Source organism: Dromiciops gliroides, chromosome 2 (genome assembly GCF_019393635.1).
Source record: "Dromiciops gliroides isolate mDroGli1 chromosome 2, mDroGli1.pri, whole genome shotgun sequence".
NCBI lineage: Eukaryota > Metazoa > Chordata > Mammalia > Microbiotheria > Microbiotheriidae > Dromiciops > Dromiciops gliroides.
This window is the reverse complement of record NC_057862.1, coordinates 605,932,105-605,952,499: the sequence shown is the minus strand read 5'-3', so window position 1 is coordinate 605,952,499 and position 20,395 is coordinate 605,932,105. Positions and strand designations below refer to the sequence as shown.

General features: G+C 42.2%; 1 protein-coding gene across 1 annotated transcript in view; it reads left to right on the top strand.

Annotated features, from left to right (window-relative positions):
• The window catches only part of PRKCE (protein kinase C epsilon), a 667,851-nt gene that overhangs the window by 390,315 nt on the left and 257,141 nt on the right, over positions 1-20,395 (top strand). The window contains 4 exon segments of the mRNA XM_043984305.1: positions 1,842-2,001; positions 3,106-3,140; positions 4,744-4,829; positions 12,687-12,816. Coding sequence (XP_043840240.1) covers positions 1,842-2,001; positions 3,106-3,140; positions 4,744-4,829; positions 12,687-12,816 — 411 coding nt within the window.

The following is a 20,395-nucleotide window of genomic DNA, read 5'->3' as shown; positions in this document are numbered from 1 at the left end:
GCTGAAGCAGGGACCACAGGTTTGCATGCTCAGCTCCCACCACCACTCAGAGACCCTCAGCTTTCTGCATCTATGATGCTGGCTATCATGGAACAACCTGGCCAGCTGTTCAAAGCATTTCTCTCCTTAGCTTTATGCCTTCATCACAAACCACAGCTACATCTCTGTTATTTATTTGACCAGCCAAGCCCATGGTTTCCAGGGAGTTTTTTGAGAAAGTTGACTAAGTCCAATAACCAAGCATTTGTGTGTGTGTGTGTGGGGGGGGGGAGGGTTGACCCTCCTTCTCTTTGTCTGAGGCAGCTCATAAACTGGATCCCAAACAGCTGTGTGAGCACTCCGGGAGTCCGTCCTGCCTTTGTTTTTTCCTTAAGTCAGTGAACAGAGCAGCTGACCAGGCAGTGTAAGCTGAAGGTGGCCAGAGCACAGAAATCCAGGCCTTGCCCAGTGACAGAAGTGACCTTTCCTTTGGAAACATAAGGGCATTTCCATTTTGTGGGAGGGCTGCTGGGTAGAGACCACTTTAAGCAGATGCATTGGCCAACTTGTTGTTTTCAGTCCAACTCCAGTGCCAAGGCATGGAGCCAGAAGAGTTTTCCTTGTCTTACAGGCTCTTTGCTTCATCTTTTGGGCCTTTGCTGCTCCCTTTCTCTTCCTACCTCTCGCCTCCTCTTTCCTTCCATTCCTTTTGCCTTCCTTTTCCTTCTCCCCTTTCCTGTTATGGGAATTGATCAGTGAATGAATACAAGCCCTCCTAGGGATTGAATGTGTCCCCCTATTGCAGGAAGGTTTGCGTCTTAAAAGAGGAGCCTAAAAAAGGCAATACTTATTCAAAGCAATGAACCTCTCATGGGAAAATTTTTCAGGCACTGTGGTAGGCTAGTGGGAGGCTACCTCAGGGTGAGGGTGAGGGGGCCTCAAGTGTCTGTGGCAGGCAACTGCTTCTCTGCAAGGTGGCTCCTGACCCTTGCCCTCCCTCACAAGTGCTCAGCAGTCTAGATGAGAACAAACTGACCCAGAGTTCACAAATGGAACTAACCCATACCTCCTGCTCCACATTGTACAGATGGCTGCTTTGGGATGCTTACTGCCTGTCTGGGAGGAAACTAGGCTTTGGCACTTCTTCTGAGATGTTCAGGGATTTGTCATGGGGTGGCTCTGGGCTTTCCTTCCAAAATGACATCCCAGTGGTTGTGGTGAGCACAATCTCTCTAACGATCCCTGTAATTATACTTCCACAAGTCTCCTGGAGGTGATATAGAAAGAGGAGAGATGAGGTGGGATGGGATGTGGGAGGGGAGAGGAAGAGGAAAAGGCAAACCTTTTATTATTGAGTTATTGGGGAAGGATTCCCCCTGTCACACACACACACACACACACACACACACACACACTGGGGTATTTATTGCAACCTAAGATGGAGGGTTCTAGGGACTAGAGCCCTTTCATTTTTATTGTGTCCCTTTCCTCTCGGGTCAGATGTTTGAAGCATACTGGGAGGGAGGGTGTTGCTGATTTTCCTTTGAAAGTATTTTAAGGATGGCAGAAAGACTTGGGTCTAGTGAGAAAGAAAAGAGATGCCAGATAAATTCAAGCCTCCAAGTTTCGGGGATTGGATTGGAACCTGAGGTCTTTGCCCCAGGAGCTCATGGGGGAGCAGAACACGAGGGCAGTCTGAACGCCGTTAGTTTTTATTCCACAAATAAAGGACTTTTTCCAATCTGTCACCTGCAGGCTAAGAGTCAGTCACCCAGTGATGGAGTAGTTGCTTATGGAGAAAGAGAGGATTTCACCTCATTCACCTTGTCTTTGCTTTTGTTCTTTTTTTCATCCCTTCCCAGCACCCAAAGACAATGAGGAACGTGTGTTCAGGGAGCGGATGCGGCCAAGGAAGCGGCAGGGGGCTGTCCGCCGCAGGGTCCATCAAGTTAATGGCCACAAGTTCATGGCCACCTATCTTCGGCAGCCCACCTATTGTTCTCACTGCAGGGACTTCATCTGGTAAGACTCTTCTTCCTCCCCATTAGTTTTTCTTTTCTTCAGTTTGGAGGCCTGGCAGGGTGGGCAGGGGGCTATAAACTTTATTTGGAAAGCAATGATACTTGCCCTTTTATTTCTTCCTAATTTAATCGAGATCTTTAAGGCTTTTATGAATACATCCCATGCATTTGGTAATATCCAGCCCTATGCCAGGCTCAGTGGAGGGTAAGAAGGAGCATGGGGTATTAAAAAGATTGCTGGAGGGGCAGCTAGGTGGCACAGTGAATAAAGCAACGGCCCTTGATTCAGGAGGACCTGAGTTCAAATCCAGTCTCAGACACTTCACACTTACTAGCTGTGTGACCCTGGGCAAGTCACTTAACCTTCATTGCCCCTTTAAAAAAAAAAAAAGATTGTTGGAGAGCATGTCAGAAAATTGGGAGTCAGTTCTACTCCCAGCTCCCTCAATAACTTTCTGAGGGACCTTAGTCAAATCACTGCTTGGGCAGAAAATAAAATGACAAGACATAACCCAAATGGTATACTCACCTCCCAGGCTAGAGCATGCCAGCATCCATCATCTAAGTAGGTAAGCATCCTTTCATCCTCAAAGGCAAAAAGGGATTAAATTCCTCTGGTCAGTAGAATCCAGTTAAACATTTCCTGGAATACCTGTGCTTTGGGCGGTTGGAGGTAAGTCTCTGTCTCTCTGTCTTTCTCCCTCTCTCCCCTTTCCTTCCTTCCTTCCTCCCTCCCTCCCTTCCTCTTCCTTCCTTCCTTTCTTCCTTTGTTCCTTCCTTCCTTCCTTCCTTCCTTCCTTCCTTCCTTCCTTCCTTCCTTCCTTCCTTCCTTCCTTCCTTCCTTCCTTCCTTCCTTCCTTCCTTCCTTCCTTCCTATCTTTCTCCCTCTCTCCCCTTTCCTTCCTCCCTCCCTCCTTCCCTTTCTCTTCCTTCCTTCCTTTGTTACTTCCTTCCTTCCTGTCTTTCTCCCTCTCTCCCCTTTCCTTCCTTCCTTCCTTCCTCCCTCCCTCCCTCCCTCCCTTTCTCTCTCTCTCTCTCTCTCTCTCTCTCTCTCTTTCTCAAATTGAAACTTCATTTCCTAAAGTGAGCCTGTTCTTGCTTTCAGGGGTGTCATAGGAAAACAGGGATACCAATGTCAAGGTAAGCGGTACAATATGAACTAAGCCACTGCTTTCGTGTGTAGCCTATGAGCAAATCTAGAAAACTGAGTCCCATCCAAGATAGATGAATTGATAGATTTTCTCTCTCTCTCTCTCTCTCTCTCTCTCTCTCTCTCTCTCTCTCTCTCTGGATAGATTTTCTTTAAAGGACTTGGAGGGTGTGTGTAAATGATACCTTTTCATTGATGTGCTAGGCTAAACTAGTCCCTGGCTCTTTGACCCTCCCACCCTGATTCTTCCCTTCATATGCTTTCTTCTTGATTCCCTTCCCCTCCCCTCCCCTTTCACTTTGTCATGGGATCCAGGGGCTACTATACTCCATTTCAGGGGAGTCACCAAGAGCACCAGCCACACCCAGTCCTTTATTTGCTAATTACAACAGATAGCTCAGAATTTTCAGTCTCATTTAGACATTTGAATTCTTTTTTTTTTTTTTAATTTTGTCAAACCAAAATTCCTGATAGAGGATTGGCAGAAGCCCCACTTTATTGACCTGGGTTATTTCTGTCCTATCTCTTCACTTGTGTTAATGCATCCTATGAGATCACACTTAGCCCCCTTGCCTGTTGACCCTGTTCAGTATTTATTGAGCATTCCCATACTGATTCCTTTGCCCCCATCTGCTGTTTGACTTGGGAAACATCCTAAGCCATTTAAAAATTAAAGTCTCCCTTGAAATGCTTAAGGGTCTTTTAAAAAATTACTATAAGTGTTAGGCTTGGTTGTCCATTTTATAATTCGGAAACTGGGTATCCCGTTTATTCATATTTTTGCTTTTTTATTATCAGGACTAGAAGCAGCCTGCCTAGCCCAGCCCTGGTTGTCTTGTATCTTAAAATTAGAGGAAGTTATTCAACTTAATTAGAAAATATCATACCCTTCAGGGTAGAATGCGGGTTCCTACCACTGCTTCTTAGCACAGAGTGGGGTGCTTTTCTTTTTATCACTTCTAACTAGGGGCTTGCATGGCACCTTGTCCTATGGGAATACTCAAAGGGCTCTGGACTCTTTCATGCAAAGATACAAATTAAATGGAACTTTTACAATGTGGAAGGTCGAGACCTTACCTGATAGAAAAACAAAGACATCCGAAAAAGCTGTCATAGCAGACCCACTAATGGCTAAAGAGCTTCCCTGCTCCATCCACCAACTTGGCACTGTTCTGAGTTCATGTAAGCATCATAATGCCCATAACAGGAACAACTATGCCAGTGGGAGAGCTTAGAAAGGAAATGGTTTCCTGACCTTGGCGTATGCTTTGAATGAAACAAGGAAATTGATCAGGGCTCCCAGAACCATGGAAAACCACAGATGCTGTTTAAGCATAAATGTTTAATTCTCCTCCAAAAGCATTTAGCCTATCCTCATTTCAGGGATGACAAAGCACCTTTCAAAGAGCTTTGTGATGGGTTTGAGGGGAGAGGCTGATGGGCAGCTTTGAAATCAAGACAGACGGGTCACAGTTCTGTGGTTGTCAATTCGATCTTATATTTGAAATCCTATCCCACCCCATTCCCTTCTCCCCTGTGCACTCACCATCTTCTCCCCCAAAGCTCAGTCTGCCCATCTTCTGTTGTTTGCAGTTTGCACTTGCGTGGTTCACAAGAGATGCCATGAACTTATAATAACGAAGTGTGCGGGCTTAAAGAAACAGGAAACACACGATGAGGTAAACATTGATAACATAAAAGTCTTGGGGGTTTTTACTCCATCATTCATACCCTATAACCTTCCCAAAGCTGGAGGGGGAGGGGGGGGCTTAGTTGTCTAACATCCAGTCTCCTCATTTGCTGAACAAAAACTTGGGGATTTGGTTTGTTTGGTTTGTTCTCTCCCCGCCCCCCCCCCCACCAGAGTTCATCTGAGTTCTCTGTGTCTGTGGGCACCATGCCACTGGTAGCTGAGTTCTGGGACTCCAGCCTATAGGGACAATATGCTATAAATTTTATTTTGGTTTTTCATTCTTGCCAGTAAACTGGAAGAAGCTGATTGGTGGGTGGGTGAAATATGGATTGTTTCTGGGCCTAGGAAGCTGAGCTAGCATTGCAGCAGGACTACCTATAACTCCAGGGATGATGGATGGCAGGCCATCAGACAGATTGATGATCCTGGCAAAAATGCAGTGATTTAACTGACCATGTACCGGACCTCCATTCTGCTTTCTTAGTTGAAGGCTAACTTAATTCTAGCTGGAGGTCTTAAAATTGGGCACGTATGGATAGAGTTGGCATGGTTTTACACAATCCATGCCAACTAGCAGAGGTACATTGAGAGCTGATGGCCTACTGGTGGTAAGCCAGGGGTGGCGTCTTTACCTGGAGACAGTAAAAATGGAGAAGAATGGGCAAATCCAAGCTATTTGGCAGGAGGAAATGGTAGGATTTTGTGGCTGATTGGCTAGGAGTGGGAGTGAAAGAAAGAAGGATCAAAGGTTATTGAAAGAAGGGATTTTTTGCGGGGGGCTGAGGGTGGGGGGAGATTGGGAGAATAATCAAGTCTGATAAAAACAATGAAGAAGAACATATTTAGGGGAACAAATGTTCAATGTTTTTATGTGTGTATATGTGGTCTGCATTGCATTTATGTTCAGGATGGTTGCATACATACATATTTTTATACATTCTACATTATATACACACATATACACACATGTACATACATACATACATACATACATACCCACACCCACACACCCATACACACATATTGTTGTTTAGTTGTTCAGTTGTGTCTGACTCTTCATGACCCTATGGGCCAACTGTCCATGGGGCTTTCTTGGCAAAGATACTGAAGTGGTTTGCCATTTCCTTCTCCAGTTTTATGCAGACAGGAGTTACATGACTTACCCAGTCAGATTTGAACTTTGGTCTTTCTGCCTCCAGCCCCAGTGCTTTATCCACTGTTCCATCTAGCTGCCCTACATAGACACAGATACAGATGCAGATACAGACGTAGACACAGACACAGACCTATAGATATAGATATAGCTAGTTATATATAGATATGTAGTATAGACATAGACGAAGAGATAGAAAGACAGAGACAAGTAGGCATTATGGCATCAGTGACCAGGGCTTCCTGTTACTAATTTTTTAAAAAATTAGGTTTCTTTAACAGAAGCAGCATTTAGGATAATAGAGACAATAGTCTCGCCTCTGGAGTATCATATTCAGTTCTGATACCACATTTTAGGAAGGGCATTGGCCAATGGGATCCCATCTAGAAGAGGGTGATCAGGTTGGTGAAGGCATACTTCGACATGTACTATATTATAATAGAAATTGGTTGAAGAAAATGAAAATGTTCAGCTTGGGGAAGAGAGATTTGGGGGAGATAGCACAGCTATTTTCAAGTATTGAAAAGTTGTCTTGTGGAAGGAGGATTCGAATTAGAGAATCTGAAAATGGAAAGAGTACTCAATAACCATCTGGGCCAGTACATACTTGGAAGGACTGTGTACTTTAACATGTCCAAGAAGTGGTTCTGTACCCTATGCTTGATCTCTGGTCCAGGGGAATCCATCCCCTCTCCAGGCAGCCCCCTCCTCTCCTGGATCACTTTCCTAGTTGTGTCTATTACAGCAAGCCTAAATTGGCCTTGGCAAATTCAACCTCTAGGGACAAACAGAATAAGCCTAATCTCTCTTCCACTTGATAGCTCTTCAGATACTTGGATGCAGGTGCCAGATTCCCCCTAAATCTTTTCTGCTCCAGTCAAAACAGCCCCATTGGCTTCAAGCGATCCTCATACGACTCAAGGAGTTTGAGTTTCCTGGTTGCCCTCCTCTGGACTCTCTCCAGCTTATCCACATCTTTTTAAAACACTGGCGCCCAGAACCAAACACAACACTCCAGATGTAGTCAGAGATTAGACTTGTGCTTGGCTCCAAGGACGGGACTTAGAACCATAGCTTAAAATGTCTAAGTAGCATTTGTGGAATGGAATCAAATGGAGACGAAATTGTTGAGAGGCAAATGTCAAGTAGATATTAGGGAAAACTCCCTAACCAATAAGCAACTCCAAAGCAGAATGGGCTTCCTTTAAGAGGTAGGGAGTGCCCTATTGCTAAGAGTTTTCAAATTCAAACAAGATAATGCTTGTGGGGAGATTGTAGAGGACCCTCTGTTCAGATGCTGGATCAGATGCAATGACTAATGTTGTCTTCCAACTCTGATACTCTTTGATTCTATAATTCTGAAAAATCTGATTCTCTAAACTACTTTTTGGTGGCCTTGGCCAGGGTTCATGATAGCATAATACAGTTCAGATGCAAAATCTCTTCTTTTAGGAGCAGGGCAGTGCTTCTTGGTGGGAGACTTGGGTTAAGGAACATCTATCTTACCTCTCCAAGCATTTCCCCACATTGTCCCAGTGTACCCTATACCAGCTCTGTCTGGATGGTGTAATTAAGAGGTGGGGAATTAGCGGTAATGTCAGATTCTGACTACAAAGAATTAAAAAGAAAGAAAGAATTCCCCATAACGAAATACTTCCAAGATTACCAGGTTGTATCATGTGCATAATTTTTTGGTAAGCTTCTTTCGCAAACAAGCAAATACATTTTTATTGAAATTAGATCTTTTGTCTAGAAAAAGGTTAAAAATGGACTACTCATGGTTTATTAAAGAGAAATAACAATAGTATCATTAATAATAGCTAGCATTTATGTAGCACTTTACAAATATTTTCTTATTTTATTCTCACAATAATCCTATAGGTGCCATTATTATCTCTAGTTTACAGATGAAGAAACTGAGGTATACATGGGTTAAGTGACTTGCCAAGGGTCACACAACTAGGAAGTGTCTGAGGCTGGTTTTTAACTTGGGTCCTGTGCTTTAACCTTTGATTAAGCTATATACTAAGGTTTGGGAATTTCAGTGTTTTGCTAAGTGGTAGGTAGACTACCCCAAAGATAGGAAGTGACTTTTCTAAAGATCCTCCTTTGGGAAGCAGTGCCAGGACTTCAGGCTATCATTTGGGTGTCCTGGCTGCTAGCCCTAAGCTGTAACCACCGGTCTTCACACACACTCTCTCTGTCTTGTCATTTTCACAAGCAGACAGTAGGAAGAGGTGGAAGAAATTATAGAAATTATGTGTATATCTGAGTTTCTAAAGCACTGAAATGTGGGGCTGCTAGATGCTACAGTGGATGAAGTGCCAGGTTTGGAGTCAGGAGGTCTCATCTTCCTGAGTTCAAATCTGGCCTCAGATAATTACTAGCTGTGTGACCCTGCACAAGCAACTTTACCCTGTTTGCCTCAGTTTCTTCATCTGTAAAATGAGCTGGAGAAGAAAATGGCAAACCACTTTAGTATCTTTGCCAAGAAAACCCCAAATTGGGTCACGAACAGTCAGGCATGACTGAAAACAACTAAATAATAAGGTACTGAATTACTTCACTGGGGGCAAGAGCTAGAAAAACTCATAAGGATCCAGTAGAGGTTTGAAAATAAAACTGTAGAAGAGTCAAATTACTGAGTCCCAGTTCTTTAGGCAGCTTGGACTTGTCATAAGTGGAGTCAGAGACATTGCATATATAAAATCAGCATGTGTCCATTGACAGATAAATTTTTTTTTTCCCTGCCTTAGAAAGCAGAAGCCTTCAAGATTCTTAGATAAACAAGAATCTTAATTAAGCAAAAACTGGAAGTTCAAAAGTCCTGGTTTCTACTCCTGACTGCCCCAAACTATATGTCTTTGGACAAGTCACTTCACTTCCCTCTTTCTGAGATTCAGGTTGCTAATCTATAAAATGAGATATTTGGAGTAGATGATCTCTAAGGTCCCTTCTAACTCAATGAATGAACAAATGAATGAAAGAAAGAATGAACAAACAAATGAATGAAAAAGCTTTTATTAGGTACTTATGTGCTAAGCTCTAGATATAAAAATACAAGAGTGAAGACAGTCCTTGGCCTCAAGGAACTTACATTCTAATAAAGATGGAGATGCAAGAATCAGCCTCTTTTGCTTCTCTCCTTTGTAAAAGTGTTCTTTCAGATTGGCTCCCATTATCTCTCTCCCCTTGAAAATGACTATAAATGTGTCAAGAAAGAGCTCACACTTACCACTGCACCTTCAAGTGCAGTAACCAAACAATGCTCAGATTTTCTTCCTTTCTTTTGCCTTCCTCTCCCCACCTCCCCCCTACAACTTATTGCTATTTTTCTGTGATTTCAACACTTCCCTTCCTCTCTTGGCTTTGTTCACTTTCTCTCCATCTCTCTCTCTCTGCATGTCTCCCTGAGTTTCTCTTCCTCTTTGTCTATTTGTAACAGGATGCATGTCTCCCTCTGCATCTGTTTTCTAGTCCCACCTTCTCTCCTCCTCTTTCCTGTGGGATGAGAATATCTTCCCAGGCTTACTGGAATTGACTCCCCCCCCACACTCCTTAGACAGCCAGACTGGCCTTCTCAATGCTCCTCAGACATAGGACCCCTTCTTCCATCGCTGTGACTTTGCACTGGCTGTTCTGTCTACTTGAAATGCTTTCTCTCTTCATTGCTGCCACATAGAACCCTTTTCCTTCTTTTCTTTTTCTTTCTTTTCTTTTTTTTCTTTTTGCGGGGCAATGAGGGTTAAGTGACTTGCCCAGGGTCACACAGCTAGTAAGTGTCAAGTGTCTGAGGCTGGATTTGAACTCAGGTCCTCCTGAATCTAGGGCCAGTGCTTTATCCATTGTGCCACCTAGCTGCCCCCCTTTTCCTTCTTTATTACAGAATTCAGGCACCATTTTCTGCATGAAGCCTTCCTCAACCCTCTCCTTCACCTCAAACACATACACAAATATACAACTTCTAGTATTCTTTCTCCCAAACAATTTCGCTTTGAATGACTTTGTATTTAATCACTTTATATTTATTCCATATATATTCATAAATATAGTTATCTCCTTTTTCGAATGTCAACTCCCACTTGAGGAGGGATTGTTTCAATCTTTGCATTTGTATCTCAAGAACCTAATGGTACTTGGAAATTAGTAGGCATTTAATAAATCCTTGTTGATTGATTGAAATGAAAACATTGCTTCTCTGTACCTTGAAGCCTGACCTCAGGGGGTTTGTAGTCAAGGGGATAGAAGAGAATGTTGGAGCTGGCTCCCCTGCATACATGAGTGTAATTCACATCTTGTTATTCTCCCTTTGGCCTCTCACCCTGTGCATGACATCCCGGTGTCATGGGGGACACCATGTGTCTCCCTGGGGAATTTTCAGGGCATTAGACAGGCATGGTCCTACAGGGCAGAAGAGGATACAATTTACTTCACTGTCTAGTGTGTTAAAATAATGGAATTTGGTAGAATAGATCCAAGCTTTAATAAATCCTTAAAAGCCTAAACTCTTGGTGAATTTATCAGTGATTTTAGCCAGTTTCCCCCAAAACTGGGGGAACAGATTAGAACCCATATTTAGATTTGTAAACAACACACTAGATACATTTAAAAATGCATTGTAATACTGGAGATTTACCTTGTGCTTTAAGGCTTACAAATGACTTTATATACATTATTCCATTTACTCTGAGAGATATTAACATCCCCATTTTTCATAACCTCTTACCCCCTTTTTTTTCCAGGTGAGAAAAGTAATGGAAGACTAAATGACTTACCCACATTCAGCTAGTTAATGCATATACAGTGTTTGAACTCATGTCTCTGCTGACTGCATTTGTTCCACTATTTACCATGCTGCCTCTGAGCTTAGGGTCAAAAATATACAAATGAGAAACAGGCAAACTGTTCATGAGTGGAATAAATTTGTAGAGCTGAGAAATTTAGATAAGGCCCTTGCTAAACAGTGTCTCACTCAGCTCAAATGATATTTAATATAATCTCATCTGCTCCAACAAGAGAGATGATCTGGTTCTTGGAGTTTGCTATCAAGGGATCTGACTGGTTTCTGTTGTGGTAGATTAGTAACATGGAATGATTCTGTGCATGTGGGAGTCTGTGCTTTTTTTGGGAGTCTCAACACTTTATCAGACAGCCCAAGCATAGTAGCCCTCCCTTTTCTCCTTTGTCTCAGAGTCACTGAACAGCTGGCAAAGACTTCCTTGATCAGCCCACACTGAGAAAACAGCAGACAGTCGGGGAAGTTACTCTCTCTGTCTTGTCACTTTTGTAAGCCCACAACAAGACAACCAATTTTGGAAAGGCCAATGACAGCACCCCACTCTCTATGATTGCTCAAGGCCATTTGGTGGGAGGGAGTAGAGGTGGTAAAGTCAGCATGTATCTAGATTACTCAATGGGAAGCAGGAAGAGAACATCTCAGTTTAAGTAACAAGAAAACCCAGAATGCTCCTCAAAGAAAACTGTTAATAATTGGGCCTTTTATTTCCTTAGAAAGGCAACATGGTGTAGTGGATTAATACCTGGACATGGGGTTAGGAGAAACTGAGTTCAAATCTGGCCTCAGATACTTTCTAGCTCTGTGAGCATAGGCAAGTCATTTAATATCTCTCAGCCTCAGGTTTCTCATTTATAAAATGGGGATAATAATACCTATAGCTCTTTAGGGTTGTTGTAAGAATCAAATAAGATAATTCATATAAAGTTCTATTCAAGCCATGAAGCATCATATGAATGTGTTTATATATATATATATATATATATATATATATACATATATATGTGTGTATATATTATATATATATATATATTATGACACATAACCATATAGAGTTCTTTCTCATTCATATTTTCTTTGATTCTCAGAAATTCTGTGGGCTTTGTTTGACAGATGAGAGCTAGTAGTGGATAGGGTACTGGACGTGGAATCAGGAACATAGGAGTTCAGATCCTGCCTCAGACACTCACTAGCCATGAGTCTCTGTGCTTCAGTTTCCTCTCCTATAAAATGAGGGGACTCAATGGCTCTTCCATCTCTAAATCTATAGCTCTCTGATGGAATGAACCACCTTTCTGAAGGTCATACAGAGCCAAGATTTGACCTCAGAGCTTCCATCTTCTAGGCCATTGCCCTTTCCCTCTTCCCACGTAGCCTTTCATTTATTCTTTTCAGGTAGGCTGTAGAGTATTTACTTTTTGTAAGGTGCTGTCCGTGGTGCTGGGGGATTTACGAAGTCTCAGTTACTGGGCCTGCCTTCAAGGAAATTTCAGTCTAGTATGTTTGGGGTTGGAGTTGGGGTAGGGAGAGTAAGAACAAAAGGGAAGTATTAACAGTAATAATCTATAATTAAGTTTTGAGTTTGCAGATTATAAGTGGTATAGTTCAGAGGAAGGAACACTCAGAAAGGGCTTCATGGAGGAGGTGGAACTTGAGTTGGGCCTTGAAGAAAAATGAATAGAAGGTTCAAAGAAAAATATCCTTGGTTAATACAGAGCAGGCTGAGCAAAGGCTCAAACTTGGGAAGAAGACCCCATGCCAACTTGTTTACCATTAGTATTTCAGATGTGAACCAGGATCTTCCATGTATGATGCTTGTGTTTTTCTAAAAAAAAGGAAAAAATACTGGGAGGGAAAGTATCCTGAGTAAGCCCTCTGTTCTTCCTTCCTTGTAGGTGGGCTCCCAGCGCTTCAGTGTCAACATGCCCCACAAATTCAGTATCCACAACTATAAAGTCCCTACTTTCTGTGACCATTGTGGATCCTTGCTCTGGGGTCTCTTGCGACAAGGTTTACAGTGCAAAGGTAAGGCATTTTCAGCTGCTCTGCTCTTACGCCATTCCTCCTCATCAAAATCCCTTCCCTCTTTGTCTTACCATGAAAAAAGCTGATTTCTAGATTTGGCCAAGGAGGCAAGGAGACTATATACTTTGCACACAGTAGCTACTAGATTAAGATACATTGCCTTGTTTTGTTCATTGAATTTATATTGCATTGTATCAATCAGCAAGAATTTATTGAGCACCCGGTGTATGAAGAGTCCTATTCTAAACACTATAGGGTGAAATACTGAAAAGATTTAAGGTATGGTCCCTGCCCTATGATTTAGCTGGGGGGACAAGACAAACACATATTTATGCAACATTAACCAGCAACAAAATTGAATCATGTAAATTGAACACAAAAGGGTTAGGGTCTTATGAGGAAAGTAGAAAGTTCAGAGGGGAGGGGTTAATCATGGAAGGCTCCCCAGAGGAAGCAAATTTAAAGCTGACTTTTTCAAGGGGATGATGACAGACATAGATTAGGGAATAGCTTTCATTCCTTTGTTCCATGATGGTACCTAGAGGCATCCTTGATAAGTCTCATCAAGTAGGAATTTTCAATAATAGAAGTGATATCACCTGTTGAGGGCATACAGGTAGGTTATCCAGGGTTTAATTAATTCAGTTTAATCCAACAAATATTTATTAGATATACTTAAGTGTCCAAGGAGAAGAACCTTCAGGCCATTGTTTTTCTCTACCAAATAAAATGCTTTTGAAAATAGTCAACAAACAGTAAGCACAATGGGGTCTCTTATTCTCAATACTTTGCTGGCCTGAACCATATCCAGCATTAAGGAAGAGGAGAGAAAACAGATTGTTTGGGGGTCTGCTGTAATGCTTTTAATAACTAGACGTTCCTCCTGAAACAAAAGTCCATCTTTTCAAATATCACTATTCTGTTGATACTGTGTGGCTTTGAATCATGAGAAATGAGAAACCTAGAGAATATTGGAGGTCATTCAAGAGGTAGTGATGAGGTGCATGATGGACGTGAGCACACTGTGACCTATTCCCACTGAACAACTGCATAGGAGAGACAACTTGAGAATATTGTCAGTCAGAATGATGTATGACAAGATAGGAGGTAGGTCAGGTATGTAGTGAGAATAAAGGGTGACCACTGAACAACCCCATCCTCCATTGCTATCCGTACAACATTAAAAAATCTTGGGGAAGCTCTGTATCTCAGGCTGTTGGGTGGTCCCCTGTCAAAGATTTATGGGAGCATACAGACAAGAGTCACAGAGACAGGGAGCAATGACAACGAAATATAGGTAGGTACTAGAATATCCATATTAAGTCAAAGTATCAGAGCACTATATCTCTAAATTTGTCAGTTGGTACCATTCTGACCCATTTTACCATCTGATTTTTCCACTGGTTCCTACATCCACTAACTTTAGAAGGAATTGACCCTGAGGTCCTACGTATTTGTTTCTCAGCCAAATACTGATCTCCAGCATTCCATCTAAATCTCACTTCCAGAAGGTTAATTTCTATAGAATACCAAGGATATTTTATGACAAGAATCTCCTTGATGGCCTGCTCTACCTCATACCCAGGCCAACAATGTGGAGAGGGGGAAAGGGAAAACAATGGTTGGAACAAATGTATATTATGAAAAAATTCTTATCTTCAGTGAGGCCAGAGTCCTTGCAGACCAGTTGTCCAACAATCAACTACTCAGGTATTTACAATGCTAATGCTTTACTATGTACTAATCACTATGTTAGTTGCCATAGGGGACAGGTTATAAGGTAGAGTCAGTGCCTAGAAGGGGAGTCATGGTCAGTTGCAGAGATAAGACAAACATACTTAACTGTCAGAGAACAACATAAGACAGGGCAAAGTGGGAAATTGTGTGGCCCAAATTTGAGGTGCTATAGATGTTCAGAGAAGTGAGAAAATAATATGGGTTGGTGTACTCAAGAGGATTTCTTAGAGGAAGGGGGACCTGAGTTGGTTAGGAGATAGATTTGGAAGGAAGGCAGAGTATCATTCCAGGAAAGGGGAACCACAGAAACTAAATATCAGAATTAAGAATGAGCATGATGAGTTAGTTCATTGGAATAGAAATGAGACCAGTATGATTAAAACACAAGGTTCATGGGAGGCAGGTCAGTGCAAGACTTTAGAATCTGAGGAGCTCCATTCAAATTCTGACTCTTCCAGTGTTACCTGCGTGATTTTGTATATGTCAGTTTACCTTGCTAGCCCTCAATTTCCTCTTTTTAAGGATCTAAAATGAAGGGTTGGAGTAGGTGATCTTTAAGATCCTTTTAAAATCTTTATTAAATATGTTAATATCTTTGTTTTTATATCACTCTCCTCATTCACAGTAATAAAGAATAAAAAAGAAAGTGAAAGAAAAAGCAGTTTAACAATATTAACCAACACATTGACCAATACTGACAGTTTATGTATGCAGTATTTCAGACGCATAGTCTGCCACCTTTTTGAAGAAGGGAGAGAAGTATATGTTCTCATCTTTCCTTCAGAGCAGTCCTTGGTCATTATAATTACAATGTTCAGATTCTTTTATGCTACTGTTTCCACTTACATTGTTGCAGTTCTTGTATATCTTGTTTTCCTGGTTCTGCTTATTTAACTCTGCATCAATTCATGTCTTCTTATGCTTCTCTGAATTATTCGTATTCATTATAACTTCTGGCATTGGAATATTCTGTCATATGTATGTCTCTCTATCCATTTCCCAGTTGATAAGTCCTTCACATCCCATGTTAGGAGCACTCAAAGACAAAGCTCAAGAGGTAGAATAAGAACAGATTGCAAGTGGCCATGAAATTCAGGCAAAGAAGTTTGGATTTGATGGGGGAAGAAAACAGGAAACCCCTTCCTGTTTCTAAGCAGGGAAGTGACAAGTCAAATTAAAAAGTATTTAATAACTGCTTACTATGTACCAAGTGGGGCTGCTAGGTGGTGCAGTGGATAGAGTGCCAGGCATATCTTTGTTAATTCTAATCTGGCCTCAGACACTTAGTAGCTGTGTGACCCTGGGCAAGTCACTTCACCCTGTTTCCCTTAGTTTCCTCATCTGTAAAATAAACTGGAGAAGGAAATGGCAAAACACTCCGGGGTCTTTGCCAAGATAACCCCAAATGGCATTAGGAAGAGTCGGACAGGACTGAAACAACTGAACAACATACAGGTGCTATGCTGAGTACTTGGGATAAAGTGAAGTGCAAAAACAGTCCCTGCTTTCAGGGAGCTCACATTGTAATGGTGGAGTCAACAGGCAAATGGTTATATGCATGCAAGATCTCTGCCAGGCAAAATGGGGGAGGTCACTGGCATTGAGGGGGAAAAGCCCCTTCCAGAAGGTCAGATTTCACCAAGACTTTGAAGGAAGCTGGGTGGTAGAGAATAGGAAGGACAATATTCCATGTCGGAGAATTAGCCAGTGGAAAAGCAAGTAGATGGGAAATTGAGAGTCTTTTATAAGGAACAAGAAGGAGGCCAGTGTCCCTTAGGACAGCGGACCTCTGGGAAGATTAATCTTGTATGGGCTATTTGCTCCTACTTGCCACCAGAAAGAAGAAAAAGAAACTTTCCCGGAACGAATGGCGGAAAATAGCACTGCTTTGGCTAGGATAAGGCACCAATGAGGTGATGTCTGATTTTTAAAAATAAATATCTTAAGTGAGATGTTGATGTATGCTAGGGACTAAAACGCAGACGCTGTCATTTCTGAAATATTAATGTGCTCAGAGCCCAGCCCCTGACCATGGAGAGCACCCTTGTTCAGCATCCCGGATGACAGAGAACCACAGCTTCTCCGAGCTGCAGTTAGAAGCAGGGGGAAGCCTGGGCTTCTCTGGGTTCTTTTATAGATGGAGAAAAATTCTCTAAATCTGGTCGGTCACTCTTTAGTTACTGTCTTTATCCCGTGCGAACAGCCAAGTCCTCCAATCATATTCTGATCAAGTATGCTATCTCAGGTACCCTCCTAGTAGTCACTCTGCTAAATCCCAGGACATCTCTCCAACCTCCATCCCTCTCCTCCAAGACTGCTATGGGTGTATTCCCTGCTGCAAAGCCTTGATTCTCACTTAGACAAGGTTTCTTAATTTAGAGTTCATCAACTTGGTTTTTAAAAATATATATATATTCTAGTAGTTGCCTTTTAGTATGATTGATTTCCTTTTAAATTCTTTTTTTATGCATTTAAAAACATTATCCTGAGAATGTGTCCGTAGATTTTACCAGAGTACTAAGGGGGTGGGGCATGACAAAAAGGGTTAAGAAGGCGGTAGGTGAATAGAGTGTTGGGCCTAGGGTCAGGAAGACCTGAGTTCAGATGTAGCCGAAGATACTTACTAGTTGTGTGGCCCTGAGTGAATCACTTCATCTTTGTCTGCCTCAGTTTTCCTCATCTATAAAATGGGAACAGTAATAGCACCTCCCTCCAAGGGTTGTTGTGAGGATTAAATGAGAGAATATTTGTTTTGTTCTGTTTTGTTTTTGTCTTTGTTTTTCTTTGTGGGGCAATAAGGGTTAAGTGACTTGCCCAGGGTTACACAGCTAGTAAGTGTCAAGTGTCTGAATTCAGGTCCTCCTGAATCCAGGGCCACTGCTTTATCCACTGTGCCACCTAGCTGCCCCAAATGAGAGAATATTTGTAAAGTGTTTTGTAAACCTTTTTGTTGTTACTCAGTTGTTTCAATTGTGTCTGACTCTTCCTGACCCCATTTGGGGTTTTCTTGACAGAGATAGTGGAGTGGTTTTCCATTTCCTTTTCTAGCTCATTTTTATAGATGAGGAAACTGAGGCAAACAGGGGTAAGGGATTTGCCCAGGGTCACACAGCTAGTAAGTGTCTGAGACTAGATTCGAACTCAAGGGAGATGAGTTGTTCTAACTTAAGGCCCAATCCTTCTATCCACTGTATCACCTACTTGCTCTTGTAAATCTTCAAGTGCTAGCTAACATTCTAATCATTATTCTTATGACTATTATTAAGAACTCTTGCACTAATGTGTTACCAGATAAAGATTTAATTTTTGAGTCCACCCAATAATATTTGCAATTTAAATGGAGCAGCCTAGATCCCAGGACCTTTAAAAATGCAAAGAAATGATTCTCTAATTGTCAAATTTCACATCTTATTCCACCAGTGGAAGTCATTTTTGTCTTGCATTTTGAGTCAGGGTAGCATTCTGGGTCCTTCTAGGAACTATTCCAGTCCTCTCAGCCCTTTTGTCTTCTTGCAATGGCCATCCCAAATTAAGCCTCAGCTGTCCAGCTTCCTTCTTCCTTTTCTTGCCCCAGAGAATATGTGGCACACGTGTGTGCGTGCCTCACTGACCCAGAGGCAGCATACAAAGGACCAAGGACAAAAGGATCCTGAAGGCTCTTGGGTCCTGGTTGCCTCCATTCTCCTTTCCAATAAGTTCTGCCTGCCCCTAAAGGAATACTTCTGTGTCAGTAGGAAGATCGCAGTCCCAAAACAACAGAGAAGTTTCCTTCTCGCTATTAAAGTGGGACTTCCTGTTTTTCCCCACTTTCAGTTCCCAGGTCCCCTGTTTACCTCCCTAGGAAATGTGCTTTCTCAAGGGAGTTATTGTTCACAATTGGTACTGGCCCTTCCCTGCCTCCTTAATGGGCTACATTCAGTTGAGAGATGAATTTGATTCTTTCATCTTCTTGGCTACTTTTCTTTATTCACCATTTTCTTCCCATTGGAAAGTTACTACAAAGAATCTCAGAAATTTTTAATTTAAAGGGACCTTGGAAATTATACAATCCAGACTCTCTTCCTAACTCTTCCCTCCTGTTTTATAGATAAGGAAACTGAGGCTACAGGAGAGAAAATACTCAAGTTATGTGGCCAGGTAGATTATTCACTTTGTAGATGTCTCTGTCCTCTTTGAGAAATGGGCAGAAGTGGTGGAGGTGAGAGTGAGGGGGTAGGATGGTAGGAATACTAATGGCCTATGTCTGGCTGGCTCATGACTTCTGAACTGAATCTGTCAACTCCTGAATGTGGTAACCTCTAGAGACCTGAGCCATCTCAGGAGCAGTACACGATGACATCTTGATTGTGGACAAGCTTCAAAGATTTTTGACGAATCTTAATGTCATCATTTTAACCTCACAGCACCCTTGTGAAACAAACATCCTCATCATCAGTTAGGTAGTTCACTGATCCTGTAGTCAGGAAGACTTGAGTTCAAATTTGACCTCACACACTCAGCGCCTGTGTGACCCTGGGCAAATCACTTAACCCTGTTTACCTCAGTTTTCTCAAGTGTAAAATAGAAATAATAATAGCACCTACCCTGCAAGGTTGTTATGGGGATCAAATGAAATATTTCTAAAGGGATTAGCATGGTTTCAGGCATGCAATAAGTGCTTTATAAATGCCTGATCCCTTCCCCTTTCCCCTTCACTTCCTGCTTGTCTAACAGGAGGAAAATGAGTCCCCAAGAAGTATATTGGTTTGCACAAGATCCTACAGCTAATTAGGGATGGAGCTGGGATTAGAACTCGGGTCTGCCGATGGCTTGCTTCATCCCTGGGCTGTATGTGTATGCTCTGGAGGGTGGGAAGGTGGTGCTTCTGGATGGTTGCTCATAGATTTTTCTTTAGAAGAGGGAACACATCCTGACATAGAAAGTGATGTGGGGGGGGGGCAGGGAGGGGGGCAGCTAGGTGGTGCAGTGGATTCAGGCTCTGGATTCAGGAGGACCTGAGTTCAAATCTGGTCTCAGACACTTGACACTGACTAGCTGTGTGACCCTGGGTAAGTCACTTAACCCTTATTGCCCCACCAAAAAAGAAAAGAAAAGGAAAAAAAAGTGATGTGTGTGCATGCGTGTGTGTAAAGAAACTCCCTAATTCTTTCCTTTAGTCCTGTAAATCAAGGGCCCACCAAAGTAGCTAAGTCTTTCTCCCTTGACTCATCCATCCCTTGTTTTTCCTAAGCACCTCAAGGGTTATTTAATGTCTTAGAAATAAATATGCCTCAGCCATTCCCAGAAGCATCTGCACAATTTTCTTGCTCTACTTCTTTTTTTTTTTCAACTGGGATGATTTATTAAACATGAGTAGTCCTTCTGCTGGATAATGATTTAGGCCCTAATTCATCTGAGTTTTATTTTTCGTATGACATGTTGAGGCATTGTAGTATTGCAGCCACACACACACACACACACACACACACACACACACACACACACACACACTACCAGCCCTCTCAACTCCAAAATCATTATTTTTGCTCCCCTCCTAAACAGGATATTCAGTCCCCACTTGGCCTCCCTTGTTTCTTTTCTGCCGATACTCATCCCATCATATACCATTCATAGCCACCATGAAGGTATTAGGGACCCGAGATAAATATAATTAAGAAAAAAAGCAGACAAGGCCTTACATTGTAGGTGCTGCCAAACACCTTGGTTTTCTTTGTCCCCATCTAATGCATGATGTCCCCTTTGGCATTAGCTTCAGTTCCACCTAACTCTGAGGTTAAATGTAACAGGTTTAGAAGATGTGCCAAGGGAAGGGTCTTTGCCCAGACTGGCTTAGCATCTTGAC